At 34.7% G+C, this 22,389-nt stretch overlaps 1 protein-coding gene across 12 annotated transcripts in view; it reads right to left on the bottom strand.

The window, feature by feature from the left end:
• The window catches only part of Taiman (nuclear receptor coactivator 2), a 64,466-nt gene that overhangs the window by 25,207 nt on the left and 16,870 nt on the right, over positions 1 to 22,389 (bottom strand). For 11 of the 12 annotated variants that reach the window (XM_049455200.1, XM_049455208.1, XM_049455214.1 and 8 more), the window contains exons 3-4: positions 2,522 to 3,407; positions 586 to 747 (exon numbers count right to left, since the gene is read on the bottom strand). In XM_049455200.1, coding sequence (XP_049311157.1) covers positions 586 to 747; positions 2,522 to 3,407 — 1,048 coding nt within the window. The remainder of the gene's footprint in view (positions 1 to 585; positions 748 to 2,521; positions 3,408 to 22,389) is intronic. The other variant, XM_049455216.1, reaches the window with a different exon arrangement.

Here is a 22,389-nt window from a genome sequence, read left to right as displayed (position 1 = left end):
CTTTGTATGGGAGGTAGGCGTGGTTATTAACCGAGTTCTTCCATTTTTGAACTGTATATGGAAATGCCTGAAGGAAACGACTCTATAGAGTTTGGTTGACATAGCTATAGTAGTTTCCGAGATATGTACAAAAAACTCAATAGGGGGCGGGCCACGCCCACTTTTCCAAAAAAAAATTACGTCCAAATATGCCCCTCCCTAATGCTATCCTTTGTGCCAAATTTCACTTTAATATCTTTATTTATGGCTTAGTTATGACACTTTATAGGTTTTCGGTTTTCGCCATTTTGTGGGCGTGGCAGTGGGTCGATTTTGCCCATCTTCGAACTTAACCTTCTTATGAAGCGAAGCAATACGTGTACCAAGTTTCATCCTGATATCTCATTTTTTACTCAAGTTACAGCTTGCACGGACGGACGGACAGGCAGACATCTGGATTTCAACTCTTTGGTATATATGTATAACCCTATATCTGACTCTTTTAGTTTTAGGACTTACAAACAACCGTTATGTGAACAAAACTATAATACTCTCCTTAGCAACTTTGTTGCGAGAGTATAAAAAGATATTTGAAAATTCACTTACCGTTTTCACTACTTGGTTCAGTATTGCTGCCTTGTCTGGTTTCGTTGAGGCTGTATCACCGCGTTTGTTGAGTTGTAAAAACTCGGACAATTGCTCGATATAATTGTTTTCCAATTCGCGACGCCTTTTCTCGTTATTACATTTATTAATCTGTGATTGTGGCTAGATTATTTCATAACAATAAGTTAGTTATATAAAACATTTATATTTTATAATATTTTATAAGCTTTTAAATATTTCAAAATTTTAAATATTTAAAGTTAAAAAATAAAAACCCTACAATTCTCTTAGAAAAATAAAATGTATACAATTACTTTTCTCTGTACTATTTTTTGTGTGTTATAAAACTAAATAATATAACTGAGTGAATAGATAAATTCATACATACGTAAACTACATACGTAACTTTTACAGATGAATACAAAGCTGGCTCTCATAAAGCTGTCTGATAGCATCTCGATGGTAAAATTTAATGTCTCTGTCTCCGGGACTGAGCGGGGTTATGATCCGATTTCATTAATTTTCATTTTCTTATAGAATTTATCTTGAGAGAATTTTGTTATTTTGGCTTAAATGGTTTAGGAGACATGTAAATTAATCCTATTAGAGGGCCTAGCCAAGCCTATTCTTTCAAAAAAATTTAACTCACTGGTAGGGGGTATACCATTGCGATCCTGTGTGCCAAATTACTGTTCTATATCTTAATTTAGTCCTTAGTTATGGCACTTTATAGATTTTTTTAATGTTGTTTTGTGGGCCGATTACGCCCATCTACGAACTCGTTCTTACTTATTCGCCAAGGAACTTATGTACATATATATAAAGTTTCAGTAAGTATCTCAATTTTTACTCAAGTAACAAGGTCCTCTTTCGACGAACAAAAGCCAAACTCTATAAGACGCTCATAATTCCCGTCCTGCTATATGGTGCAGAGGCTTGGACGATGACAACAACCGATGAGTTGACGTTGCGAGTTTTCGAGAGAAAAGTTCTGCGAAAGATTTATGGTCCTTTGCGCGTTGGCCACGGCGAATATCGCATTCGATGGAACGATGAGCTGTACGAGATATACGACGACATTGACATAGTTCAGCGAATTAAAAGACAGCGGCTACGCTGGCTAGGTCATGTTGTCCGGATGGATGAAAACACTCCAGCTCTGAAAGTGTTCGACGCAGTACCCGCCGCGGGAAGCAGAGGAAGAGGAAGACCTCCACTCCGTTGGAAGGACCAAGTGGAGAAGGACCTGGCCTCGCTTGGAATATCCAATTGGCGCCACGTAGCGAAGAGAAGAAACGACTGGCGCGCTGTTGTTGACTCGGCTATAATCGCGTAAGCGGTGTCTACGCCAGTAAAGAAGAAGAACAAGGCTTGCATGAACCCGGTTTTCAACTTGTCTCGTCATCCTGCTCATTTATTTATATATATATACATATATATTTTACCCTATATCTAACTCAATCCGTTTTAGGTGATACATACACCCATTAGTTAAACAAAACTATTATACTCTGTAGCAACCTGTTGCAAGAGTTGACAACATGGGTGCCGGGTTGTTAAAGTTCACCAACAAGACCGTGAAATGACTTTACAGAAGTGTGGGAAGCTGTTTATTTGGTATCGCCCGAAGGAGTTGCCGCGTCATTTCGTGACAATTGACGATATATGGATTTGAAAAAAGTCACTCGTTAGGCAGAAAATTGAGTCGAATGCCACCACAGAGGAATTTTTTTATAGAACTCCAAACAACGTATTTTTATGATAGGTTAAAGAAATGGGAGCCTCGCTGGGTGAAATATTATATATCGAACTAATAATTCTAAGTTCTTTTGTAGGCTAAGTACTTATAGAGCAGCCCTCGAATAATTTATATTTTTCTTGAAAAGGTATTTTTAAGGCATTGCTGAAAATAATTTGAAATAAGAAAATTACCTACCAAATTGGCTTTCGGATCAGTTTTTCTTCTAATTTTTCGAGTCGGCGTCGCTGGGTTGTTTGAGATTGGCGAAGCTACCGCATTCATGGTGATTGAATTTTGAAGTGCGGCGGCTAAACTTACAGTTGCTGCAGCCTTCTGTCGTAGTATTAAATTAAAATTGTTGCTATTTTTATGGTGGTTATTATTCACTAAAGAGCTGTTATTGTTGTTTTGGTTGCTCTGTTTGTTATGTAGCAATAAGCCGTTTTGTTGTTGCAATTGTAGTTGCTGTTGCTGCAATGGAAGTGTTAGACTTCTAACGCTGGTATTGCCAGTGTTATTTGCGTTATTATTGACGTTGTTTACTTGATAATTTGTAATTGTTTTTTGAGCCGAAATACTATTGCTACTACCACCAGCTGATATTGGGCTTGATAACAGTACACCAGCAAAAGCTCCAGTTCCACCGGTACTCGTTCCAGTAACGGACACACACGTCGGTATTGAGGGTACCAGACCCACACCTAAAGACGTTACTACACTACCAATGCTGGCTGGTGAAACAGTAACAGCGGCTGTAGCAGCGGCTGGCGATGAGAGAGGCACCTTGTATATAAGACTGGAAGTGGTTGATGTTGTTGCTCTTGCCGTTGATGTTGGTGAAAAGCCGAAAGAAGTGGTCGGTTGAATGGCAGTTGTAGTTGGACTGCTTTGGTTCTTGAAGAACACAATATTCGAGCTAATATTGTTGTCAATATTAAGAGGGACAGCCGTGTTTGATGAATTTTCTGTGACTGCTGATAACGATGAGATGTCTCTACTATTTGCAACGATACTAGTAATATTGTTGTTGCTATTATTTGTGTTTGGTGCCCACGAATCTGGTAAATCACATGGGCCAAGCCTATAAGAGAGAAAAAATAGATATATTTACTTAGGTGATTCAATAAGTAACTTAGTATTAGTAAAGAAATAACGTAACAAAATATAGCTAAAACTATTGATGATATGGTTTACTAAGTCAGATATAAATATCTAAGAGGTGGGCTGAAAAGTTCTTAGGATAACATGAAACGATTACTGCTGTAAATTTTTCACACAATAAAATAGTGTTTTGCCCCCATCAATAATATGACAAATTCACTAATTGACATGTTGTTGTCTTTTGTATTTTAAGGGGCACACCTAGTGTGAAATTTTCAAAAAATCTACTTTTTTTCATATTTCGATATGTTATACCTTTAAAAATAACGTACTAAAATTCAATCAAATCGATATCTGAAACAGTTTTTGAGTTACAGCCATTTAAAAGAGTAGCCGCTCGGCAGTTAGATAGTTGCATTGGAACTTTAAACGCGTTTTTCTCGAAACAGTATTTTTCGAATTTGCTGCAGTGATTACTCAAAAACAAATGATCCGATCACTATCGAATTTTTTTTACATGTTCTATATTTAGTTCTCCGTACAATGACCTATCGATTTTTGATCTGATCAAAAAATCGAATTTTGGCAGGCCAAAAACGACCAAAATTTTGGGTAAAATTCGACTATTTTTTTTTAAACGCCGCCAATTGTCAATTTTTGATTTTTTTTTATCGTAGGTCATTGTACAGACAATATTATCTAGTTTAACGAGAATTTTGTTTTATATTTCATCCACGGAGAAGGCCGGAAGCACTACAGCAGTGAAGGACCTTTTTTTCGCGCCGTTGGAGATCGACTATAACTTAAAAAATATTTAATTTTTTTTTTCAAAAATTTCACTGTATATTTTTGAAACATGTATAAATATATTCCTAAAATTTTGAAGTAATTGATTAAGTATTTTTTTTAATAAAAATTCCCAAAAATCTCCTTTTTTTGAGGCCCTTACACTAGGTGTGCCCCTTAAATTGTAGATATTTTAGACAAAGAAAAATACATCTTCTATATATATGTATGTATATAAAAATGAAACCCGTTTTCCGTTGTCACGGCATCACGTGTGAATGGCTGGACCGATTTCACTAATTCTTTTTTTGTTGTATTTGTTATTATTAGGAGAAGGTTCTTATGTAAAAAAAAATTACGAAAGTTGGCGGAAAACGCCCCACACAAACATTTTATTTTGTATATAAGTACATACATATGTACATATGTACATATATACATACATGCATATGTATGTAAGTAAAAATGAATGTTTGTTTGTTAGTAACGCTAAGGCTCGAGAACGGCGAAACCAATCTTCATGAAATTTTCAGAAGTTGTTCGCTGTGGATCTGGAAAGGTTCAGAAATAAAAAAAAAACTTTTCATAAGAAAAAGTCGAAAAATTGGAAATTTCCAAAAATTGACTTTTTTCATACAATTCTTTTTTCTTTTGTTTTTCAATATTTTGATTTGTAAATTATTTCAAATGTTCAATTTCGGTCGCTTGCTCTTTTATTCTAGCTATTTAAAAAAAAAAATTTAAAATTATTCAGTGAAAACTTTATGTGTGTTTCAAACGAAGTGATCAATTACAGATTGAAATTTGTTACGAAGCCACGAAGAGGTCCCGCTAATATCGGTCGGTGTTCTTTTTGCCATCAACGCCAAGGCACATGAACGAGTACTCCCAGGATGCGATGACATACGTGTGGAATTATGGATCGGGGTCAATCAGCAAGCGATCGTCACGTTGTCACAGCACGACTTTTCAAACAACAGTTACGATGTTCTTCTTTGGATGGTGGATAGTGGTTCCACCAGATCAAATCATTTCTGCGGAAATTCCTAATGCAGAGAAAGATCCAGTATTAAACGAGGTGATGAAAACCAATATGGTTCATGGACCTTACGGACACCACAATCCCACTTCGGCTTGTACATATGTCTAACAATAAATGCACGAAACACTATCCACTTGCTTTTCTTTCGGAACCGCATACTGGAAATGATGGATATCCATTTTATCGTCGTAGCTCATCAGACGACCATACAACTTAGAGTAGTGAATATCGAAGTTGACAACATATTGATCGTACTATATTCTCCACTGTTGTCTAATTCACATTCAAAACTCATATCAATGTTTAGTATTGCAGTTTGGTGTAATCTATAAAATACGTTTGTAAGTACGTCATCAAAGGAACCAATATGGCGGTTATTGGTCTTGAACGATACGGTCGATACGTGAACTGCAATAAAGCGCTTTGTAGGGTATTTACTTTTGCAATTCATGAACGTTTTTTGACTGTTGTGCGTCTCGCAGTTCATTTGAAGAATGGCTAAAGAGTGTTTTTCAACCCAGAGAATACAGTACAGCCAGCGGAAACACTTCCAACAACATTGACATTTTCCTCAAAAATAATACAATTGCTAAGTATTTGGAATAGAAGAAAAGAACTGCAACCAAATACGCAGTGAAATAGATTATAAATGGTTCAGTAATCAGTCGTTGAGTATGTATTATATCACGTGCATCCCTAAAGACTGATGTCACAACCTTTCCAGCCGCCTTTTTCGTTTTTCCACGCCCGAGAACCATCATCACCAACTTCATCATGTGCAGTCCACTAGAATGACTGTCGATTGGACTCCAGCGGGAAATGATGGAGCTATATTTCTATCACCGACGCAAAAATTCGGCTTTATTGCGATTAGAGAGTACTTAAACACTTCTCAGAATTAGTTGTTTTTGTTGGATTATGAACTTGCAAGCACCTACTTTGCAACTCAACGGTGGATTTCCCTGAGCTCAAATTCAACAGTATTTTCCACAAAAAAGCAATGCTTTATTGACACACGAAATGCTTTATGAGCCATTGTTTTAAAGTAACACAAGTTGCTTCAGAAAAATGCTATATCTCATTAACTAATAGTTATAATCCAACTAATAGAAATCATATAGATGGTAGTAGTAGTATTATCTATGTATCAGCCACAGTGAAGCGTGGACGGGTCCTCTAGTAATAAATATATATAAACGTTTTCGTTTTCTAAACGGTAGGTAATACATAAGTTTTTATATGTTGCTACAGAGTATAATGTAGTTTTGTTCACCTAACGATTATACGTCACATGTAAATGACGTGAAACAATAACGGTACACATAACGGGACACTAGCATTAAAATATAGGGTGGGTCATCTAACGTTTTAAATTTGAATTATCTATATTTCGACATTGGAAACGTCAAATACCATTCGGAAAGTGACAGATATTCACTAAAAAGTCTAATATTTACGAAATGGGTCGCTTTTCACTAGAAAAAAGCTGTCTACAGTTCGCAGATTGGGCAGAAGATCGTTTGACCGAGGATGCTCAATTTTACCGAAAAATCATCTTTTCAGACGGGGCTCATTTTCACCTCAATGGTTATGTTAACAAGCAGAATTGTCGCATTTGGGGCACAGAAAACTCGCACGTAATCGTCGAGAAGCCAATGCACCCAGGACGAATCACTGTATGGTGCGGATTTTGGTCTGGTGGAATCATCGACCCATTTTTCTTCGAAAATGAAGGAGGAACCGCCGTAACCATCAATGGTGAGCGATATCGCGCAATGTTAACCGAATTTTTTTCAAGCAAATTGAAGAGGAAGACTTGGACACCATTTGGTTTCAGCAGGACGGCGCTACGTGCCATACAGCAAACGCTACACTCAATCTTTTACGCCCTATCTTTAAATTTAAAATTTTATATGGTCCACCCTTTACTTCTGCTTTTAGTTCTCGGAGACACTTATTATTGCTTTCCACAAAATAATAGGAGTGTTTGATATTTCGTTTTCAAAATAGTCTTTAACATAAAAAATATTCACAAAATTAGAAAAGTAATTATAGTTCCATAATCTAGCAGCAATTTAAATTAGTTATTATTTTATTTATTCATTGGGTTTTTCTCCAGTGTACTCGTATAGAAGAAATCTTTGTAGAGGAAAAGCGGAAAACGATAAAAAAATTGGAAAAACTAGGAAAAACTCAGAAAGAAATTCAAGAAATCGAAAATTGCTCTCATCAAATGACAGCAAATGCCTTAAATTATAGAAACAGAAATGAAACTCGTAGACGAAAACGCAAAACATCCACTGCACACGATCACGATATAGTACGCTACTGCAAAATTAATACTTTTGCTTCAGCCGGGAGCATTCATGACGAACTAAATTTGTCAATTAATACTGAAACTGTTCATAAGCATTTGGAGCAGAACAAATTATTTGTCAGAACTCTACGAAAAGGACCCCTACTAAAACAGAAGCACAAGGAGGCCCGCATACAATTTGGCGTAGACACCGCTTACGCGATTATAGCCGAGTGACGTGAGTGCCAAGTCGCGAGTGCGACGACTGTTTGTTTGATGACAGGAGATATTTCGTCTTGCCCTCGTTCACTGCCAGACCCATTTCTTTTGCTTCCTTGTCCAGTCTGGAGAAAGCAGAACTAACGGCGCGGGTGTTGAGGCCGATGATATCAATATCATTGGGGGTCTCTCATCCGAGGCTGTTTACACTTTTTCATTGTGTTTTTTTACGTGGCGGGTCCCAAACCCAGCGCACAACCCTATGCAGGGGATGTTTCGCCTTCTCACTTTAGCTCGCCTTCAAACGGATGTTCTTAGGCTACCCAGAGGATACTTGGTCAAAGACCGGAAGTCGTGAGCTGCTTGAGCCACATTTAAAAGAATCGTTTCTGGCCACTCCCAAGTGAATGGCAATCAGAGGACTTTCCGCACTTGCTACACATGACTCCATCCTCCAGCACCTTCATTACGCAGATTAAAAAACGCCTGATCGCTTCCTTTATGGATATACTTGCAAATATATTTAATTGCACACACAGAATTGCAAGCTTCAACATTAATGTGGGCATTGAATAATTTACACAAAATCGGGGAATAGGGCACTTCCCAGCTATTATCAAAGCTCTTTATTCTCCCACTGCGAGTACGTGCAACTTTTGCGGATTTCCAGATTTCCGCTTTCGAGGCATTTTCAAAGAAATGCAGAGTAAGAATTAACATCAGCGAGTAAGATCTAAAATAATAAAGTGAAAAAACCTTGGAAAAACCTACGGATTACGGAGATATATAAAAATTAGAAACAGTTGAAACTATGTACATATGTATATTCAATTGAATTAGATATTGTCGTTACCGCCGGTAATACAGTGGGATGGTATTACAGTATTCATGGTTGAAACTTCATTACTGTAATGCTAGATGGCGTTAAAGTAGCTAAATTTGACGATTTTTTGACAAACAATTTTTTTATCTTTCTTAAAAATTTTTTTTTTGTTTTTAATATATATTACCCTATTTTACTTCTAATACCTTCAGGAGTACATGTACAAAATTTCATGATGATCGGTTAAGTAGTTTTTACGTGAAAGCGTAACAAACAAACTTACATTCGCATTTATAATATTAGTATGATTATAGAACGGTCTCGTATTCCATAAAATACTCTTTTTTTGTGGATCTAGTTTTGTAGTTTACTTGATATAAACTGCGATATAAATTTTTGTTTATTGAAATAAATGAAATCTGGAAATATGGGTCGGCTTTAGTATACGATCCCACGATTTCAGGGTTAAAAGTGGTATGGTTGGATAGAGCTGATGCCCGCCAACGCGAATTATTTTATAAAATTTGCAAACTCTTAATCTGGAGCAGCAGCTCTATCCAACCATACCACTTTTAACCCTGAAATCGTGGGATCGTATACTAAAGTTTCCCCGGAAATATTAATAGATCTTTAGCAAATTACATTGTGAAAAATTAAAAAAAAAAAACAAAAAACATTTTTGTTAATGAAAATTAACAATTCGTTTTTCTTATGTGGTCACTCCTATTTTTTTGTGGACAACTGTATATGTCGACTGGTGCATTAGAATCTGCTTTCTTTATCGATTATCCAGTGAGAATTTCATGACATTTCATTTATTGGAAGTGAAGTTACAGCGTTTTAAATGCCAGTATGTTTGTGTTATCGGTGCGAAAATGAGCTTTAAACAAAGATCCAACATTAAATTTTGTTTTAAAATTGGTAAAACTTTTACCGCAACGTGTCAATTGATGAAACAAGTTTTTCGCGAAGATTGCTTATCCCGTAGCAGAGTTCACGAGTGGTTTCAACGTTTTCATAGTGGTCGTGAGGACATAAATGACAATCAACATGTGGGCCAATCAAAATCCGTGATCAACGGAAACTCGATCGAAACTGTGCGTGAATTCATCAAAAATCAACAGAAATCATCATTGAAATTCATGGAAATGGAATTGAACATCTCCAAAACATCGATTTATCGCTTTTTGACCGAACATTTGGGCTTACGAAAGATGTGTGCACGGTTTGATCCGCACAAATTTACTGACGATCAAAAATTGCTCAGAATCACACATTCTAAGGACAATTATTTGACCAAAAATCACATTTTAACCATTAACCACTCCCCCTATTCACCTGATGTGGCACCGTGCGACTTCTTCCTTTTCGGAAAAATGCATTTGCTCATGAAAGGAAAGCATTATGCAGACGTAGAGGCATACTGGAGGTTATACCGGCCAACGAGCTAAAACACTCGTTCGACATGCTTTTGGACCGTGCAAAAAGCTGTATTGAAGCAGAAGGAGACTATTTTGAATAAAATAAATTGATTTAAACAAAATTCAGAAAGCAACTTATCGCCAAAGTGAATAATATGAGCATTCGCATTTTTAACTTAAATTAATATCTGTACGTACACGTACTTAGGTACCACATACGTATATTTATGTAAACACAAATGTTTTACGAAACGATGCCAGTAGGTCAGAGTCGACTGAAATAGCAAAACCGTCAACGGCATTGTCTATAACTACAAAAATTACTTCTCTATGTTGAGCGTACAGCTATGCAATTGAAAAAGTATCAATGGTACTTATAATAGAACATAGAACTAATTACTACTAACGGGAAATAGATATGTAAATTAACTATAAATAAACTCTGATATGATTTTATTTAAAATATGTTAATAAAACCGTTAGTAAAAAAATACTTTAGTTCGCTAGCTGCTTCTTTTGCCACAAGGAAACGAATTTTGATTATTTCCAGTCTTCGAAACATTCGAAATAGTAGTTTTCCAGTATAGCCTTCAACACATTCTTTGATTCGGGCTTTATCTCCTCAAGTGTGTTAAAACCGCAACGCCATTGTTTAGTTTTCTAAATATTTATAAGTCGCACGGAACCAAATCCGAATACGGTGAATCAAATCCGATCATTATGAGCATACTAAATGGCAAATTTAGTTTAATTGATATGAGTTCATAAAAATATCTTAATATTTCCTGAGCTAACTGTTTTTATCAGTCTCGATATTCTGATTTTGTTAGCCTACATATAGAAACCTACATCGTCACCTGAAATGCAAAAAAATAACGTATCATCAAAAAATTCTAATTTGAGTGTCTCATTAATTCCGATTCACTACTTCAACTTACATACATAATATTACATATGTCGAACATTTTCAGGTTCTGCCCTCAGATATAAAACAGGTTTAACCAATATTAACCCATTACTTCCCAAGCATCGAAATCATTGGAATTTTTTGATGAAAATTGTAACTTGAGCTCTTAATACGTTAAGAAAGAAGAATATGAAATAAAAAAAATAAAAATATACCTTGATTAATGAATCAGCCTGTCATATAAATAGGACACTGGGGATATATGCTCAGAAAAAATTAAAGATAACGCTTTTAAGAAAATCAACTTTATTAAAATTATCATTGTATTTAAGCTTATTTTGTGTGAATCACAAAGAATTACAATCACAAAGTGTTTTATCGCATTTGACCCAAAAGTAAGAGGTTTTTTTACAACCTAGTCCTTGGTAACGCTTCTGTTTGTCCCTCTTCATCATATAGTGACCTAAATTACAAAATCGACCAGTTTTAAAAATTCATATTAAAATAATGTTAACACTTTTAATAGCCAGAAAATAATATTATAATAGAAAAATAGTACATGAATATAAATTTCTACAGAAATAAATAAAATAAAAGGTCAGTTTTGAAAAAAAAAAAAATATTTACTATGGTGTCCTATAAATAGGACAGTGGTAAGGAATGGGTTAAAATTTTTTTTCAATCATTTTCCATTTTATTTCGTGTTTCATTCATGCCACTGTTAATTTCCGAGAATTTTGTTACGTTATTTTGCATTTCAGGTGATGATATATTCCTCGTTTATTTGTAAGTACTGCCATCCCCCATAAAAGAGTTCTCAGTTGCAGAGTTGCTTTCTTATAACTTTCTATTAAAGAAATAGTTACACCTGTTCCGTGAGTGGGTAATCTCTTTCAAATAAATCAAGCAGTATGTACATACTTTGTCATAAAGTTCTTTTGTGTAATTTTTAACAGATTTAAATATTATTATTAAACCCGAAAGGGGTTTTCTTATTATTTTACCACCAACCTCATATTTATAATTTTTTGTTCGCATCACTTTGCTTCACTTTATAGCTGGTTAGTTAGTAGTTTTCGAAATCTGTTTTCGCCATGGCAAAACTATGCAATATTCCATTCCATTTAAATTTTAATATCATTAGTTATAATTCTGGGACAACGTATTCCTCTATTTTGTAAACTGATTAAATCATACTACTATTAAAATATTATTTACTAATAAACAAAATTTTAAAACTTAACATAATTTTTACATTTAACAGAAAATGCAGCGTCATGGCTTTAAGATCCTTTGTATTAATGTTCGCAGTTAAGTAAATATAACTTTTTTCTAAAATCTTACAAGCACGATTACAAGCATTTTTCATATGATGAGCAACACTTTTATGAGGACGTTTATCAAAGTATTAAAAGGCCCTTCGTTGTCTTTGACTAATAAATGAGAAAACAAGAAAAAAAGTTAACTTCGGTTGCACCGTTATACCTTTACAAATACAAAAGATTTCTTACAAGAACTTTAGGTAATCGTTTAGTTTGCATGGCAGCTGTAAGATATAGTGGTCCGATATCGGCGACTCCGATAAATGAGCAACTTCTTGCGAAGAAAAGAACGTGAGCAAATTTCAAATCGATATCTCAAAAACTTCGCGTGTATACAGACAGACGGACATGGCTAAATCGACTTAGCTCGTCACGCTGATCACTTAAATACATATATATTTTATGGGATCTCAAACGTTTCCTTCTGAATTTTACAAATGTCGTGGCAAACTTAATATATAAGGGTATAAAAAATATTGAATATACATATGTATAGTCTGTCAAGTAAGAGCGTGGTGGTGTTAATTTATAAAAAAGAAATTATTTTATGAAACTTTCATATTTACATATATATACATTGTACACATTACAAGCAATGATGCAATATGGTCAATAATATGTCCAGCCACCACCGGCGTCGATAATTGCCTGGTATCTCCGAGGTATGCTTTCCACTAATTTGACGGCGTATTCTAGTGGCAAGGATCTCCAGAACCGACGAATTTCGTAAGACAACTGCTTCAAAGTGTCCGTGCGTCTTCCACGAAGCTTCTGTTTAATATATGCCCACACATTTTCAATAGGGTTTGCATCGGGCGACTGCGACGGCCAATCCAATGTAACGATGCCAGATTGAGTTTTCCACTGAGTACAGAGCTTGCTGCGGTGTTTAGGTTCGTTTTCCTCTTGCAGAATACAATCTTCATTTTTTCTGATGAACCATCGTTTGGCAGATAGCAGTAAAGCCTTTTTGTAGATTTTTATCATTTTCTCGGCATTTAGGTTGTCAGTAAAGAGGTATAAAGTGCCGAATCCCTGCATTGAGAAGCAGCCCCAAAGATGAACCTTTATTCCATGTTTTACGGTCCGCTGAACAAGCCTATTGGTGGAAGTTGACCAGGCTCACGTGAGGACAGAACGTGCCCATATAGAATATTCATCAGTAAAAATTACATTTTAAAAATCTCTGTCAATATTCTCATGCGCCCAAGCGAGTCGCTTTGTCCAAGTTTTTCAGTCAACAGAGGCTTCTTCATTGTGTTGCGCCATTTCAGATCATGAGTATGAAGAAGGGTTCGGATAGTGTCCTTGCCACAGTGTTAAAGCAGGATTCGGCGAAAACAGATTCACTATCCTTTTTCATCTTTTTTGTTCACTTTTCCTATCGAACCACGTTCTATAGGAATCATCGACATTTTTAGCCACTATGTATCGCTGTATCCCCTTCTGTACAAATGCCTTCGAATTTCTCATATATTTAGCAACCGCTGATTGCGACATTTTGGGACCTTTCGGGTGGATGCAAAGGAACACAGCTTCGTAGCGCGACGCGTACTTAGCACTCATGGCGTTTAACGTGATTCTCTTTCAAAAGATCAACGACAACTGAACCTTTGTTGACAATGCACCAAGGACAAAGCTTCCCTCTATCGGCTCGCGAAGGAATTAGAGCGAAGTCTTTCATTAACTGCCGGTCAAGTCGACCATGCTCTTACTTGACAGACTGTATATCTTGCGGGCTCGGTTCAAATTGGCAACATTTGTTTGAAATTCGTGGATTAGTTTGAAGTTAAGTTAACATATTTGCAATCGGACCACTCTTTTATTATTTAAGTTGTTATAAACATTGATTGGGTGAACCAAACCTTTAAACTTGTAGCAAAACACATTTTTAAAGAAAGGTGTTATTTATGCCGATTTAAAACATCTTCTCTTAACTTATTTGACAGTTACAATTATATGTAATACACTATGTATGAATAGACCTTAACTGGTTACTCATATCACCTGCTAATACAGCGCAATACCCATAACAATGGCGTCTGGTATGTTGCAGTTATTACTGAAATGAGATGATAGCATTGGTATGTACTTGCTGTACAGAGAGAAAATTTGCGAGAGAATATCTATATATGCGCGCTTAAACTAACTTATAACACCGCAATACTCTTTAGCGCTCCGTCGTTTACAGAAAGTGGGTCATGGATGGTGGAAAAAACGTAAGCAAAGTGGGTTATGAATTTTGTTTCTCTCATATTCAAGTGTAATTCGATTTTATTTCTTATAAAATTTTTGATAAGCTACATTTTTATTCAAACATATTTTTAACAAGAAAACCTTTTTTTTTTTTATTATTTATAAACGAAAAACAGTGGTTAATCAAAGCCAATTATTGTACTTGGTTAAGAGTAAATTATTATGTTATAGTCCCGTTTAGTTTTTCCCAATACGAATAAGACACCTTCTTGTTAACCAAAAATATTATTTTATTTGTATGTATTAAAACGAATACAGATTTACGACATGTTTAAACCTTTATAACACTTATTCTATTATAAAAATATGACATTATTCACGATATCCTCTTATTTTAATAGTGTATAACATCTTTCAGTCAAGATAATAGATTCCGCGAAAATCGGAGAAATTACTTTTTCTAATACTCAAACTCTCGAACAAAAGTGGTTCAGTCCAGCACCCAGAAAAAAACGAGTTAATTTACACATTCCCGTAATTTCTTTTCTATCCGGTTATTAACTTCCACAAATTGAAAAATATGTGCATTTTTGTGGTTTTGCAGCTATGTATAGAGTAAGTTAAATTTTATATAGATTTCGAATTCAAACTCTTAAGTAATTCATTTTTTATTAAAAAAAAACAAATTTTATTTAAATTACTTTAGTAACACAGGGTAACAGGTGCAAACATGGGAAAAATACACGTACCGAGCTTTCCAAATGGGGTTATATGATTTCTTATTGCCGTTTCGGCAATTTTTAATATTTTCATTGTATTCAGTAATGTTTACAATTTTTTCATGGAAGGATATACGCAAGAGCAACGTTTACAAATAATTCAATTTTATTATCAAAATAATCGTTCTTCAATTCCAACTTTTCGTGTACTCACTATTCGTCGAATTGTTGAAAATTTCGAGCGTTTATTTTCTTTACATAATGTTCAAGTCCCAATAAGTTAAAGAACCACTCGAAGTAATGGAAATATTGATGCTGTTCAGGCAAGTCTATATTGCAAAACGTTTTCATGAATTAAGACTGTCTCAAACCACAACTTGGCGCATTTTGAGAAAAGATTTGGTATTGCATCCGTATAAAATTGTTCTCTCTCAAGAACTGAAGCCATTGGATCATTTACTGATTTTGCTTGGAACGACTTAAAAATGATAACGATTTTTAAGATAATCATTTTTTCCGATAATACTCACATTCATTTAAATGGTGCAGTAAATAAACAAAACTCTCGCTTCTAGTGCGAAAAAAAAATCCACAAATTATTCTAGAACAACCATTATATTCACCTAAATTGTCAGTTTGGTGTGGTTTTTTGTCTGGTGGAATCATCGGCCGTACTTCTTTCGAAATGAAGAACGATATATGTATGTATGTAGATCGAAAATAACATCAACTTTTTATAGCCGCAATTCTAAGAAGTTAATCTTAACACCATCTGATTCCAATAAAACGGGGCTACGTGCCACACAGCACGTACAAGTGTCGCATTATTGGGAGAAAACTTTGCAGATTTCATATTTCAAAAAATTGTGCCATTCAATCGCCTCGAAGAAATTGTGATTTAACGCCATTAGACTACTTCTTGAGAGTTTATTTGAAGTCATTGGTCTTTGGTAATAAACCAATCTTCAATCTTTAGAAGTGCCATGTAGACATACGACTTGATTTTGTGGAAAAAGTACTCGAAAAAAAAGTACTCAAAATTAGGTTCATCTTATTCGTTCCAGAAAGTGAAGTCGTGGAGGTCATTTTAATGATGTCATATATATTTAGCACTTAATTGTATCGATTGTACTTCACAATTAGTGTTTTTTTTTTCTTGGAAATAAATCATATCACTCCGTTTGGAAAAGTCGCAAGAAACTGCAACCACGCGATTGGGTGCACTTTGTAGTTTTGTGGCAGATTCTTTGTTGCCAAAACGTGGTTTAGAAATTCTCTATAAATATTTAATTTAAAACTAGAGGATAGCCCAACTGTATACAAATAAAAAAATTATACCACTCATAACTCAATTTTTCATTTTGAAATCGAGATCGGCCAAGATAGATTGTCATGCATTGGTCGTGATGTCAGAAACCTTAATAAAAAATAGTTGTATATACATATAATGATTTTGGTGATTATTTTAAAGGCCTCATTTATTAATGAAATAATGTATAAATTAGTTTAATTCTATAATAGTACCTATACTGTGGCAGTAACAAAGTTAAAGATCAGGGTATGAAAGTAAAAGAGGAAATAAATTATTCAACGCTTGATAATAAAACCTTTACAAATAAATGAGGGAAATGTACAGTAAAAGTCGTTTATCTCAAAAGACAGCGAACGACCTACACAATACAAAACAGTACAAGGCAATACAAGTTAGTGAAAAAAAAGTTGTATGTGCTATAATGAAGAAACAAACCAGACCAACAGAGCCAACTAAAATGATACAAATAGATATGTATGTATATTTTTACGAAGAAGGAAAGATCCAAGACAATAACGAATATTGGAGATAGTGGCGACTTCTGCAGTTGGGAATTGGCTAAAAGTCGATAAACAAGAGAATAAAGAGCATATGCATTATAACAACCAAAAAAGCGAACAATTTCAGTGCGTTTCTCTGCAAAATATTTTCAATGACATTGGAAATGTGTAACTCTTTTTAAATATTTAAACTTAAAAATGGATTGCAAATGAGCTCTTTCTTAATTTCGAATGCAAGTTAATCATTATTGCGCGTTTGGTAAAGAGAGTGAGAGAAACATGATTTACTGGATTGAAAAAATGTACTATAAACATATGTTCATGTACATTTCACAATTTAAGAGAAAGCTATAAGTTAAGAAGAGCATTAATATATTAAAACATACGAACGTGTAAATCTACAAGCACACATATGAAAGTAATATTAGCGTTCTTATGTTACTTATTTGTCATATACTTTTTTTAATTTTCTGCCATATTTTTGTATTGGATGTTCTTTAATGCAGTTCAAATTATACATAAATTAGACAATGTTTTCCTACAGATCTTTTATTGAGCAGTTGTTAAGAAAGCGACTACGAATTCGCGTAAAAAAAGCTTTCCTACATGTGCATACGTGAATATGTTTATTATCAGTAACTCGCTCTCGAATTTATCGTTTCTTTTGTTTAATGCGTAACAAGCTGTATACACATTGAAACTGTGAAGAGGCATTGTGAACAAAAGTACGTATGTATTTAAATAAACATCTCCATTTACATGTATCCATTTTAACACATATCTTGTATATATGCATGTAATTATACGTATACCTACCTATACCAATGTAAAATCTGGTATGAAGAGACCAACATATACATTTATTTATGTTATATATTCAGAGTTAAAGAGTGAATTGCTAAATAATATACACATTACCAGTGAGAAAAAACCGAATGCTCAGTTTTGTTTGTTAAAATAAATATTACATACGAGTATGTGTCTTTTTTCCGTAAAACAGGCGGTTGGGATACGAAGATACGAACAGAACAGAAGTCGTGAGAATGACAGTATAAAGTAAAGAGCAAGAAAGCTGACGACTAAACAAAATGGCAAAATGTCAATGTCCTGCACTGACAATACAACTAAAGAGAAATTCTTGCTAATCGAGAGAGCGTTGAGTTTGCATGTTAAATCACACTAATTCGGTAAAATATCAAAAAATTTATCAGCAAGTATATTGTCTAAAGAGAGCGTTCCAAAACACTTAACTAATTTGAGTTTAGAGCGTCATTAATTATACACTAGCACTAGTGGCTAGTACTTGTATATGGCGAATCTTAGGTGTATCTGCTTGTACTCTCTTCTGTGCAATTCATTGTGAGACTGTCGTGCTTACGTATTGACTTTGCATGTGTATGGGTTGTGCACTTCGGAATTGCGTCGCAATTTTTCTTGGCGTTTATACCTCTTTCTCACTTAAATGTTAACATCAGTAAAAAAAAAAAAGTAATTGCATTACGTTTGCTTTCGTCAAATCATCACAAGGTTTGCAAGAAGTGTATTTTTGAATTACTGGTTAAGTAACAACGGAGCATACCAAAATTTTTTTTTTAACAATAAGCTAATAAATAGTACAATTTTAACCAGGTTTATTTTAACAAAAAAGTTGCAACAACCTTCGTTTCTTCGCAATCATTATCGAACTTGAGAGCGTTCTCGTATTTTTTCTCCACAGAATAATATTTAAAATACATGCATATATGTATATGTATGTATGCATGTATATGTACGTATGTATATGTAGTACATCGGCTATAGCACCAAGTATATACTTATGTACACATGGTTATACATATGTATGTACATATGTATGTATTACTTTCGTGTTAGAACTTCTGAATACCTATGATTTGGCAGTTGCACTTAAGGACTTAATTTTGCACAGTATACATACTATGTAATTATAATAGTTCACTTGTTGTTTGTAACCCCTTAACTTGGTATAAATAATTCTGTATACTGCAACGGTCAAACGAAAAACGTTAAAAATATTGCATTTAACGATAAACCCCCATATATCTTACATAAGAATTTCCATTTCCGTTGATTGTAATTGATTCACAGTCTGATCTGTTTTATATTTGATATTTTGGGCTAAATTCGGTTGTAACTGATCATTTTATACTCATGCAATTTGCAAGAATCACAGCTGGGCAAATATTTACAGCTTTGGCAAATCTTTAATTTTGCGAAAGAATTCAGCATTCATTACCCGACGAAATCGTGAATGGATTACAATTAAATAAAATTTTGTATATTGCTCATTTAATATATGCATTATTAAATAAAATGAACTTTAGTATTGATGCGGTTTCATCTCAACATGTTCGTTTTCGCGCTACATATGCATGCATTGAATATATTAGAAGGCGCGGCCACACCAGCTTTTTAAAAAGATTTAACTAAAGACAGCTCTCCTTACTTTGATGTCTCGTACTAAATAACAGTTTTGTAATTTAATTTGTGACTTAGTTATAGCCTTTTACAGATTTTCGACGGCATATTGTGGGCGTGACTATGGTCGAATTCCACCCATCTATAATACTAACTTTCTCATAATGCCAAGTAACACGTCGATTAAGTTTCATCAAGATATCCCAATTCTTACTACAGATATCGCTTTCTCGAATGAACGGGCAGACAGACAGATATTTAGAATTAAACTCGTCTTATCGTATTTATCCTTTTGATAAACATATGGCGTAGCTACACACGTATATACATACCATACAAACTTCCTCAAAATGCCAAGAAACACGTGGATTAAGTTTCACAAACCTTATTCAAGTTCCTTTCGACCGCTTCAAGGAAACCAATCGGGCGAGTAAGCCACACTGCACATCATTTCATGACATTGGCTCCCCTCCCGCGGTCTAATGACGCTAGCATCGCATATTACTATGTTACAGCTTAGCCGAAGTATCGGACCTAATTCAATTCAAACATACAGCTGATCAAATCTTTCCTCTTTATAATATTGGGTTGTCAAAAAAGTCTTGCGGTATTTTCGCTAGTTGGCGCTGAAAGCGCGTAGTTCTAGTTTTATTCGTCGCATCGGGTCATGCTATACCTTTTTGGAAAGCTCATTTCATGCACTAACACGTGTTTGATTGATTGTCGTTTCTTTTAAGTCATTCGTGAGTTATAGCGTCGCAAACATGGAGCAAAATAAAGAGAAAATACGGCATATTTTACAGTACTACTACGATAAAGGCAAAAATGCATCTCAAGCCGCCAATAAAATTTGTGCAGTTTATGGACCCGATACAGTTTCCATTTCCACCACACAACGATGGTTTCAACGTTTTCGTTCTGGTGTAGAGGTGGTCGAAGATGCGCCACGCTCCGGAAGGCCTGTCGTCGAAAATTGCGATAAAATCGCTGAATTGGTCGAAAGAGACCGGCATAGTAGTCATCAAACCGTTATAAACCATTTGAAGAAGCTTGGAATCACTAAAAAACTCGATGTAGGGGTGCCACACGAATTGATTCAATAAAAATATCGCAACACTTTTTTGACAACCCAATATTAGCAAACATAAAACGTGAGCTTACATAAAACGCCTAGAAACATAATTATATTAAATTAATAATAGGAAAATTTACAAAAATATCTTGTGAGTACAAATGATATGCATTTATATGACTTACATATATATATGTATGTATGTAACAGGTCAATTGAAAAGTCCCCGGTCTACCATATTAAAACATATTTGTTTCCTTCAAGGGTAATACACTGATTATAGCGGCCCTCCAATTTTTTGACACCGTTTTTCTGTTACGATTTGTCCTTTGCTTCAAAGTAGTCCTCAGTTATGCCCAGTTTGGTAGTCGCTGGGGGCCATGTATGGGGAATTCGGTGGATGTGTAAGTATTTCGAATTGTAACAGGGTGGATTACCTTGGTGAAACCGCACTTACATTTTCTTCAATGCGACATTTCCGCCTTGCAAACAGTTCAGTAACGCTTACTTTTTCAAAGTAGTCAATAAACATTATTCCATGCTTTTCCGAAAATATAGACGCTAACCGACAGTCACCAAAGTGGACTGTACACAATGAACTTTCTCCAAAGCGTGGCAAAACGCAAATATCAGTTGGCAAGGTTATGGCAAGACTATGGATTATTACGCTTCAACATCTCCAAACACCAAATCATCAAGTAGTCGTTTTTTTTCATATCCAAATATTGGTGAATAATATCTTGTAGACGTTTAGTTGATATGTTTACAGTGTCTTTGTTTTTTCGGTGTTTTCGTCAGTAACCACATTTTTTGGGCGTACACTGCGTTCACCGTCTTTGATGCTCATCTGTGGGGCTGTGTCCGGAAACTCGTCATCAAGCCAAGTGTTGTCTTCAACTGCAATATTTACCAACACTCGAAATTCCATTTTTTATCAACTTTTTCACAATTACAAAAGTTGCTTCACTCAAACCTATATAATACACCAACAAATGATCCGATAGCTGTTAAATACACGACACTTTTGAAGGTTAAGCATTTAGTTCTAGAGACGTCACCTATTTTTCAGACCGGGAACTTATCAATTGACCTGTTATGTACGCACAAACAGGTTGAACTAACGTATCATCAGTTTTCGTTTTATTTTGGTTTTCATAATACCAATACCCAATACCAAATATTTCGCTATAAATAGCGAAAATGGAGTACTTGTAAAAGGACAAAATAAACATGAAATATTAATTACAAATGTTTTCATGGGCTTCAATTTCCGAAAGAAGGGCATACATACATATAGTATCCGTGCGTAATATCAAATTTTATATATCCTATTATTGAATATACGATAACTAGTTTTGCATTGCTGAAACCGAGATGTACATAGATGTTACGATTTTTAACTTGGTTGTTTTGTATAACCAAGTTGCTATTGACAACCGCCAGCTAGTGATACTCAAGCTTTAATGACCGCAGCAAAATTTATATTCAAGTAACAACCAAGTAATACAGTATAGGTATAGTTACAGTAAATATTCCAAATATGACAAGAGTGAGATGTTTTAGAGACGTGTAACTGCACAAGCAAAAACATGTGATAGACATTGGTGATCAGTTAATTTTAAAATTTCCATTTCAAGACCTACATTTAGTGATTTTGGAATTTTATTTGCAAAATTCGCTTTCTGAACGGCCAACTTTTATTTGGAGCTTTATTCCAGAAAATCATACTGAATTTTATGTTTTGCATGCCGAAATTTTTAATCATACAATTTTTTTTAATGAAATGAAAGCGTATAACCGAACATTTTATACTCTTACAAATTAGAGGCATCAAAGAAGGGGAACTACCTTATGATGTAATTGGAATCTAAGAAATTTTATGAATACATTTGGGTGTTTTTTTAATTATTC

Source organism: Bactrocera dorsalis, chromosome 1 (assembly GCF_023373825.1).
Source record: "Bactrocera dorsalis isolate Fly_Bdor chromosome 1, ASM2337382v1, whole genome shotgun sequence".
NCBI lineage: Eukaryota > Metazoa > Arthropoda > Insecta > Diptera > Tephritidae > Bactrocera > Bactrocera dorsalis.
The sequence above is the reverse complement of the archived record's forward strand: the minus strand, read 5'-3'. Positions and strand labels throughout refer to the sequence as shown.